The sequence below is a fragment of the Polyodon spathula genome, chromosome 2 (genome assembly GCF_017654505.1).
Source record: "Polyodon spathula isolate WHYD16114869_AA chromosome 2, ASM1765450v1, whole genome shotgun sequence".
Taxonomy (NCBI): domain Eukaryota; kingdom Metazoa; phylum Chordata; class Actinopteri; order Acipenseriformes; family Polyodontidae; genus Polyodon; species Polyodon spathula.
In genome coordinates, this window is record NC_054535.1 from 45,114,727 (window position 1) to 45,124,581 (window position 9,855).

At 35.9% G+C, this 9,855-nt stretch overlaps 1 protein-coding gene across 1 annotated transcript in view; it reads left to right on the plus strand.

Annotated features, from left to right (window-relative positions):
* inpp4b (inositol polyphosphate-4-phosphatase type II B) overlaps nucleotides 1-3,334 on the plus strand; it is a 214,984-nt gene extending 211,650 nt beyond the window's left edge. Inside the window, exon 22 of the mRNA XM_041223078.1 lies at nucleotides 2,774-3,334. Within this exon, the coding sequence (XP_041079012.1) occupies nucleotides 2,774-2,906 (133 nt within the window). The 3' untranslated portion in view covers nucleotides 2,907-3,334. The remainder of the gene's footprint in view (nucleotides 1-2,773) is intronic.
* Nucleotides 3,335-9,855: the final 6,521 nt, after the last annotated feature.

The following is a 9,855-nucleotide window of genomic DNA, read 5'->3' on the forward strand; positions in this document are numbered from 1 at the left end:
TGGCATTAAACTGCTTCCATGTGCAACCAGGCAGGAGGATCCTCCTGCAAGTGGGAGGGAAACCAGAAGAAAGGGTTTGAATATTACAAGACCAGCAATAAACCTGAAAATTAGGCAATGCCATACACCTCCCGCCAGCTCGGATCTTTCTACAAACTCTTTACGGATCCTGGGTATTTTTTTTGTTCCAAATAAAATTAATTATTTTATCCATCGAGTTTTAATATTGGTATACACTGAAATAAATATAGACATTTGGGGAGAGTGTTCATTTTAACCAAATTAATATGCACAGCTAGCTTGTATCCAGAAAGCTTGCCAAATTGGCATAACACGTGGCAGGGGGACAGGAGTAATAATCTATATTATGAAGATGATTCTGTTTTAATCCCAGATTATATAACCAAACGTACCATATGTGATTTAAAAATATGACAGAGAAAAGAGACACCCCTCCCCCCTCCCCCAGCATTTCCCCAAACGAAATGCTGACAAACCGACAAAAGCTTTAGATAAGGTTTGGAACACATTACCGATCCTTCGATGGTACTCATTTGCATAATTTATTGGTGACGTCCCCATAGTTACTCTTATATTTGATTGAAAATCCTATTACTTTACTGGGAATCCATATACATGAAATAAAACATTCATGTGTAGTTTAAAATACGTTATATGGAACAGTAATCATGTTTTTATAATTTAAATAAAAATACACATTTATTTACACGGAATTGAGCCTGGTTGCGATCTATACAGTAAGCTTGCATTGCAGCAGCACCAACCGCAGCGGACAAAGCTTTATTTAACAGTCACCATTCCAAGCAGGTTATCACTTACATTTTACTACTACTAAAAATATTAATAACACTAATAATAAGTGTTTCCAGCTCTGAACGCAATACTGCAATTTCGGATTGCATTTCTTGCCAGAGGGATAAAATGTCATTTTTGGATTCTTGACGAAGTTGTAGAAATTCCACTTTTATCTCTTAGTGTAAGGCTGGTATTTCTGTTTTAATTTCTTGAAAAAGCATAGTGTTACCAGTTCAGTTTGCAGCATCTGGAGAGTAAGGTTTGTTTCCTCCGAGCCTGAAGGTGTGGACAGCATCCGCACTGTTTGTACATTATGTGTGATGTGATGAGTGTGATCAGTAAGTTAAAACAAAACTGACAAAGAAAGTAAAGCGAGTATTAAACCAAGTATAGCAAGTTTTTCTTATGTGATAAATGAAAAAATATCGGGAGCTGCTCTGGTCACATCTACTTCATAAAAAGCGGAAACGGAAGTCCTCCTCTACCGTTAGTATTTTTAAATCTAAACCAAGAACTCACTTTTATATGTTGGCTTTTATTGTCTGAACTATTATGTGTGGTTGTATGTAGTTGTTGTTTTTCTTGTTTTATTTAGTCATTGTCATCTTTTTTTAAGAAAATGTCATTATTTAAATTGCTTTTTTTTATTCTTGTGACGTGCCTTGAGATGTGCATATGAAAGCCGTTAAAATAAAGAATATTATATTATTGTTACAATTTTTTCCTACAAGAGTACGGTAAGTTATCAGGGAGGTTGTGTGCAATTTTCTGTCCTGACAGCTTTTTTAAAAAATAATTTATTTTCTAGTTGATTGTATGTGTACGTTTTGTTGTCTTTTAGTTATCGATAATTATTATTAGTAGTCGTGGTAGTAGTGTTTATTAATAATAATAATACAAATAATAATAATAATAATAATAATAAAGGCTGTAGCCAGCTATGAGGCACGGGCCTCGGTTACTAATAATTATTTAGTAAGGCCCTTTACAAGTTGCTTTGCTGCAAAATAAAATGCATGTTATCCTCGTTGTGTGCATACAGTGCTCAGAAATAAAACCTGAAATGTCCATTCCTGGTGTTTTTAGACGCATTTGACCTTCACATTTAAAGTAAGTGGGATACTTCAAGGTTTATTTCAGACAGTGTGTGAATGGCGCTGGTAATTGAGTTGAGGGTTGTATCGAGTTCATATGGCTATGGTTTGCAAGGAGCCTTGCAGCTGGCCAATCACATTAATAGAAGTCAAATGAATATGTTCTGCCATATGAGTATATAAGTCAGAACACAGCCAAACAGCCTATCAGATCGACTGGTCGGCTGAAAATCTGGAACTACAACCCTCTGAACTACACCTGGTTCTGGTGTGCTTACAACTCACGCAGCTAAACTCTCTCTGTCTTGTCAACCAGCTTAAACTAATTTTATTGATGAATGTGATATTGTAATTAATATCACACAAACCCTTATGTATGCAAGCACCCTTGTCTTGTCAAATATTCTGGCATTGCTACATTTCTTATTTTCTTTTATATTGAATTTGAATGTTGCAAAGAAAAAGCTACACATTTGCACTGTACAAAACCACACAGGTCCTGTAAATTTAGAACCTCAGGAAATCCAAATTATCTAATTGCAAAATATTCTGTAAAAAACCTGTTTACTAAAGTTTTGTATTTAAATAAACAACATATACTAATGTCCTCATCTTTTTTTGTTCCGTTATAAAAAGTCGAGTGGTGGGGGGGCACAGATCTCTGTGATTTTTCATGGCTGGCTACGGCTGTGATAATAATCATACAAAGTTTTAAATAACAATAACTGCATTTGTGGTAGTGACCAATGTGATGCATTGTTACCAGAGGTTTTCTTACTGTTTTGTAATTGTACTTTATCACTTCCACTGGGATGTTATTTTGTATTTCCTGAGTGTTGTTTCTCTCTTGCCTTTTTCACCAGAGAAGGATGCCGGATTGAGAATGTGCAGAAAAATATCCGGTGTAGGAAGTATGCTTTCAACAAGCTGCAGCTGATGGCTTTTCCAAAGTTCTACAGGCCTCCAGAGGGAACGTATGGAAAAGCTGACTCCTAATAACACTTGTTTTGCCCTTGACAGTTTCAAACACTAGGTTTAACCTTGAATGAAAACCATTGTCATCTTGGTGTTGTGTTTGGTTATATTAAATTGAGTCTCCCATTGCATAGAGTAGTGTGAGCTCAAATATGCCAATCCCAGCTAGATTAGAAAAAATATTTGATATTTATCAGGTTAATCAGGTTGGTGGGCAAGGGGGGGGGGGGGGTTGCAAATAAAACCTGGAATCTATTCAATTGCTAAGCAATGGGAATCCAGCACTGTATTGCCAGACACACAGTTTAAAAATATTACACAGTGAAGGAAACAAAGTGCATTTGAAATTTCTGGGCAATGAGCTTTCAGCCAAGATATTACAAAATATATACTGCCTTTCAAATATTTGTTTTTACAGGCATTAGCGATATCATAGAACATTATATATATTGCATTTGCTGGTTGATGAATATTACTGTATGTATTTTCTTTCATTACTCAAACACCTTTATTGTAAAGTACAGGACATTGTATAGAAAATAACCAGCTTCAGTGTCACTCAACCACCTGCAGCTATGCACAGAAGTGTAGTAATAAAAGTAAAAGTCATTGTGTGGTTTTTTATTATATACCAGGCTGTACAATAATGCATTTAATGCCTAGATAAATGCAACACTGGTATTATTATTATTATTATTATTATTATTATTATTATTATTATTATTTGAAACATGTTGTAATCCATAAAGGTCTGATGTGTTTATTCAAAAAATATTTCATGTAACGTATTGTCACCATTCCTTACCAGTATTAAGCTAGGCCAGACCACATCAATTATTAAACTCACACAAACCCCGAACTCAGTTCTGAGTTTCAGAACTACCCTTGTGTATTCTTATTGAAATGACCAAGTGTCAGAAATACGAGCACCCTGCAATTTGTTTTCTGAACTCACAACTCCTACTGCCTGAATCTGTAGGTTTGTGCAGGTATAGAAGATAGATACATGCATTTATTAAGGGGCTGATTGCGTCTGGCTCATAAACATTTAAGTAATAAACTTAACTGAGGGCAGTTATGAAACTATGAGTTTGAAGTCAGAACCAGTGCGTCTCGTAATCAAGTAGATTATGGCAGCTGACTCAGTCCCAAATATTTATTAGTACTGGGTGTGCTAGTTAATGCAGTGTTGCATTTCTCAAGTTAGTTTTTTTCAAGCTCATATCCCATTACCTCGTCTCACCTACAGGGGTCAGCAGTGTTGTTACATAACACAACACTGTCTGCTACAGTGTAAATTTAACAAAGGAGGCTAGAACAGCCAATATAAAAAAAGATTACTAAAAGATGCCCTGTTTTAGTAAAATTACAGTGCACAATTATTATAAAAAGTAAAATCAGTTATTGCCAGCTAGAAGGAAATTATTCTGGTGTTGTTTTTTTTTTTTTTTTTATATTATTCATCCTGTACAAAAACTGTTATACAATAGTACACTCCCAGAACCACATATATATTCTGAGGTGCAGTACGATATAATTAGCACCACTATAAAGGATGTGTTAACATGCTAGATTGTCTAATTATCTAAACAATCTATGACGGGTATAAACCAGCAGGTAAATATCAGGAACAACATATAAAAACAATAATAATATTTTCTTTACCTCAGAATCTATGGTTGACAGCTATTCAGGTAGCTTTACAGTCATATAATACATTGTAACACATTCAAGTGACTTGTATTTTAAAATAAATTGTACCAGGCTGTGTACACTTCAAATGGAGCAGCTAGATTACCAGCCGTGATATGTACTGTGCAAGAGGCCTGCCTTCCTTTTATCACTGTATAGATTGATGTGTTTCTTTTGTAAAGCAATAGTTTTAAGTTAAACTTGCTTTGTTATTAACCAGTTTATTTATGCATTGCTGTCAAGAAGTAAGTGATATGTTTGCGTTGAGGAAGCAGTTTTTTTTTTGTTTGTTTTTTAATTTGCAGCTTTGTTTCAGATATCAAAAGTGCAGGGTATCATATTAATTTGGAGAAAATACTAATCTACATTAGAACTATAGGATTTTACATACATGTAAGGGATGACAGAGCATAGCTACAGTAGCTAGGGGGAACTAGAATGCAACCATAGTTTAATATAAGATTTATGACTGTCACTCAAGTATGAATAGATACGTGCAACCAAAGATGCACTTTGTTCCTACCTGGTCGGTGAAGAGTAATGCTTAATCTGGGATAGCAGCCTTGAATATAACAGTCAGCATTGTAACCAGAGCTGACATTCTACCAAGTTCAAACTTAGGTTTCAAACTGTGGCTGGCAGTATTTATAGCTAGTCACAGCCATTAACACAGTCACCAAGCTTCACTATCACATAAATATGTTAAAGAACTGGAAGTTACAACAGCAAGTTCTGAAACATATTTCTTGTTACAGCTGATTTATTTTCTCTATTAAGTGTAGATTGCCACTAGGTGCAAAAGAACAATACTGGGTTACCTAGCACTATTCCCTGTCACTTTACCCTGCATTTGTAATTATGTTTTAATCCAAAACAAAAGTGACAGAATATCCAGCATCAGCACTTACTGCTAAATGTCATACACCAGTAGCTGTCATTCCTTCTTCCTAAAATATCTGACATTATTTTAAGTGTTAATTTGAATTTGACACCATCATGCTGTTTTGTATTTTCCATAGTTTTGTGTGTTTTTATTTTATATTTAATACATTTGATATGATTTTTTTAGGTGTGATTTTTCTGTGTTTGTCTCATGGTTTGTTATCTAATGCAGTGTTTGTTTAATGTCTGTCATGCCTTACTACTTTTAACTCACTACTCACAAGGCGAGACCCTCAGTTAAAGTCAGTGACCTGGGTGTTTTGAAAGGATGAACTTTTCAACTATACTATACTTTATTACAGGTCCCTTCCAGTAAATTCATCACCATATGTGTTCTCTACTTTAATCAAGGCTTTACATTATATTTCTGCTGATTGCAACAATGTTACTGGGACATGGTATGAAGCCAAGCCAGCACAGCTACAGCGGGGGCAACATAATGGATAATTGCAAAGCATATGACATGGTTTATTTAGATTTCCAGAAAGCTTTTGACAAAGTCTCGCACAAAAGATTAATTCTCAAACTGAACGCAGTTGGGATTCAAGGAAACACATGTACATGGATTAGGGAGTGGTTAACATGTAGAAAACAGAAAGTACTGATTAGAGGAAAAACCTCAGAATGGAGTGTGGTAACCAGCGGTTTACCACAGGGAGCAGTATTAGGTCCTCTGCTATTCCTAATCTACATTAATGATTTAGATTCTGGTATAGTAAGCAAACTTGTTAAATTTGCAGACGACACAAAAGTAGGAGGAGTGGCAAACACTGTTGCAGCAGCAAAGGTCATTCAAAATGATCTAGACAAGATTCAGAACTGGGCAGACACATGGCAAATGACATTTAATAGAGAAAAGTGTAAGGTACTGCACGCAGGAAATAAAAATGTACATTATAAATATCATATGGGAGATACTGAAATTGGAGAAGGAATCTATGAAAAAGACCTAGGAGTTTTTGTTGACTCAGAAATGTCTTCATCTAGACAATGTGGGGAAGCTATAAAAAAGGCTAACAAGATGCCCGGATACATTGTGAAAAGTGTTGAATTTAAATCAAGGGAAGTAATGTTAAAACTGTACAATGCACTAGTAAGACCTCATCTTGAATATTGTGTGCAGTTCTGGTCACCTCGCTATAAAAAAGATATTGCTGCTCTAGAAAGAGTGCAAAGAAGAGCGACCAGAATTATTCCGGGCTTAAAAGGCATCTCATATGCAGACAGGCTAAAAGAATTGAATCTGTTCAGTCTTGAACAAAGAAGGCTACGTGGCGACCTAATTCAAGCATTCAAAATTCTAAAAGGTATTGACAGTGTCGACCCAAGGGACTTTTTCAGCCTGAAAAAAGAAACAAGGACCAGGGGTCACAAATGGAGTTTAGACAAAGGGGCATTCAGAACAGAAAATAGGAGACACTTTTTTACACAGAGAATTGTGAGGGTCTGGAATCAACTCCCCAGTAATGTTGTTGAAGCTGACACCCTGGGATCCTTCAAGAAGCTGCTTGATGAGATTTTGGGATCAATAAGCTACTAACAACCAAACGAGCAAGATGGGCCAAATGGCCTCCTCTCGTTTGTAAACTTTCTTATATTCTTATGTTCTTAACTACGCTCAGGCTAAACCACCACCATGACGTGCAGTAATCCGACTATGCCAGCTCTATAAAAAAAAGCAATTAAAACTGAATGTTTATTGGTAAAGAGCAATGCATGAACCACAAGAAAAGCAGATGACAAGCAAAATGGAGTTCAGTGCTTTTTATTTACAAGATAAAATATGCTTTTCCCACTTACAAAAATAGAATATATGAAATAGATCCTTTTTTTCCAGGGCTTTGTAAAATATTAGGCATATTAGTTAACATCAGCTGAGCTATTAGACACCAGCTTTCACAAGTCAGCATCATAGGTTATAAAGCAGCGAAGGGCACCTAAGCAGAATAAAACAATCCAGTTATATTGGTGAATTGGAGATGTGGACTCGGTCAACAAAATGTATTTCAAATCAAAATAAATCGGAGCCCCAACTAAACAAAGAACAAAACCAGTGAGTCCTTGTGGCAGAGCAGGGCTCTGCCCTTGGAAATACTGGCAGGGATGGAGTTAAATTCTCCTCCCTGCCCAGGTTGATTGCCCCAGGTGGGAGCAATCAACTAATTTAATTAATCAATTATCATTTAGCCACCTGGCATAAAAGGAGGCCTCAGCCTCCCAGTAGAGAGAAGGGAGCTGAGGAAGCAGGTTGGTGTTTTGTTGTTTGTATTTTTGAAAGTTTGATTCCAATGAAGACATTGCCCAGCCTGGAAACCTTTTTTTTTTTTTTTGTAAGTTTTGTTTTGAATTTATTTTGATTTACCCATTGGGACTGAGGCCTCATTTACAAGGGGGGGCCTGGGAAACAATAAAAAGAATTACAATGTACAGTTAACACAATAAAACGTGTGGTGCAAACTTAATCAGCAGCATAGAGATCAAATAATTGAATAAATAAAACATATCTATTTGCTGTTGTAGACTGAAGGCAAAGCATTGGCAGATGGTTCTAATCAATTCCCTAATACGATCTTTAAAACCAGAGAAAGAAAGATGATCAAATTCCATCTTGATAGAAACAATTACTGGTCTTTGGAAGTATATCTGCAAAAGATCATTCATCCCATACAAGTTAAAGCCCTTGCAACATCCACGTTAACAGAATTCCGAGAGTGTAAACTAGCCAATGCTAGTACTTTCTACCACAGCACTCAGATGAGGAGGCACCAAACCTGTAAAAACATTGAACACAAAACAATCTGCAGGTTTGCCCTGGGGAGTAATTCCTAAAAAGGGCTATTTTAGTGAAAATTGTATTTCAATCCATAAACCTAGATATTTATAAAAATAAACTTTCTCTATAACTCTCCATGTAATGTAACAATAACCCAAGACACATTACTGATCTTCCTCCTATTAGAACAGAAGAGCACTATTACATTAAGTAATGATAAATATTCATATATTAAGTAGTAATAAAAACAGTCTGGGCTGTACAATATTGAATGCAGCCTGCAAGTCCCTCTGTGCTGCCTGAACAATACAAAATAGTATTGTCAGCATACAAATGTATAGCTCTAGCCAAAACTTGGCATTACCCTTTAGAATGAACTCATTTTGCTTCATAAAGTCGAATGAAACCTGCTGAATAATGTTAGGTTAACATATTGAATTACATACCGTGTTGTAGTTTTACATACACTTAGAAAAACGGACAAAAATTGAACAATTTCACGTTTCAAAATCTTACATGAAAAATACTGTACTACTATCATGGCTTCCAATAGACTTTTGCAATGCCATTTTGTAGTTTCCTTGATTACATGATGTTAAATAAAATATCTAAATTATGTTCATTCAGTTGTTTTTTGTTGTTTTTTTTTTTTTTTTATCATGATGCGAAACTTTTCCAGATCTTCCACATAGAGGGTAACAAGGACTGAACCCTGAGGTACACCCTTACATAAAGGCTAATGTATTCAGAGATTAATTGCTGCCCAAACTTGTTGACTAAGGCCCTGTCCACACTACATAACCGATCTCGAGAATTGTGCTCAAAAATGTTTTAATTAATTCAGCTCAAAGCATCCACACTAAAGAACCATTTCATATTTAGTTGGCGTATTGCATACAAACACTATTAAAATGGTTTGGTTACAGTTCCTAGCAACACAATGGACTGGGACTTAATACGATAGTCTCCCACCATGCACTGTTACAGCATTGCAAATCTGTTTACAGCATTGCAAATATGAAGGCCATGCCCATGGAAGACATAGCGTTTCTTAGCATGACATTATGGGTTTGTTTCTTAAAAACACAAGATATCAGTGATGAAGAAGCTAGCAACGGTCTCACCCTAGGCAATGCATAGGCTCCTGCACTGGTTAGGTGTTCTTCCAAAGCCTGCTTCACAGCGTGCAAGTAGACATTTTATCATAAATGTACACATTTTGTTTTGAACTCTGAAGTTCTCCTTGAACAATTTCATCACTCCAGGTATCAATAAGTGCCTTGATATTGGCATTTGACCACGTTGCTCCTCAATCCACTGAAGTAACTTACAAAAAATGAATGGTGATTAAGTAGATTCAAGAAAAGTCCTTTTCTTCAATCAGTTGCCAGGTTTATTGAAATATGCAGGGATTCTGGTCCCAGGTACAGGACAAACAGAATACTCATCATTACAATGTTTGCATGACATTAAATACCCTTCTGTATAGATGGTCCACCTCCCCTTTCTCTGACACTTAACCAATTGCAAAGGTAATTTAATTTATTGTGTGTGTGTGTCTGT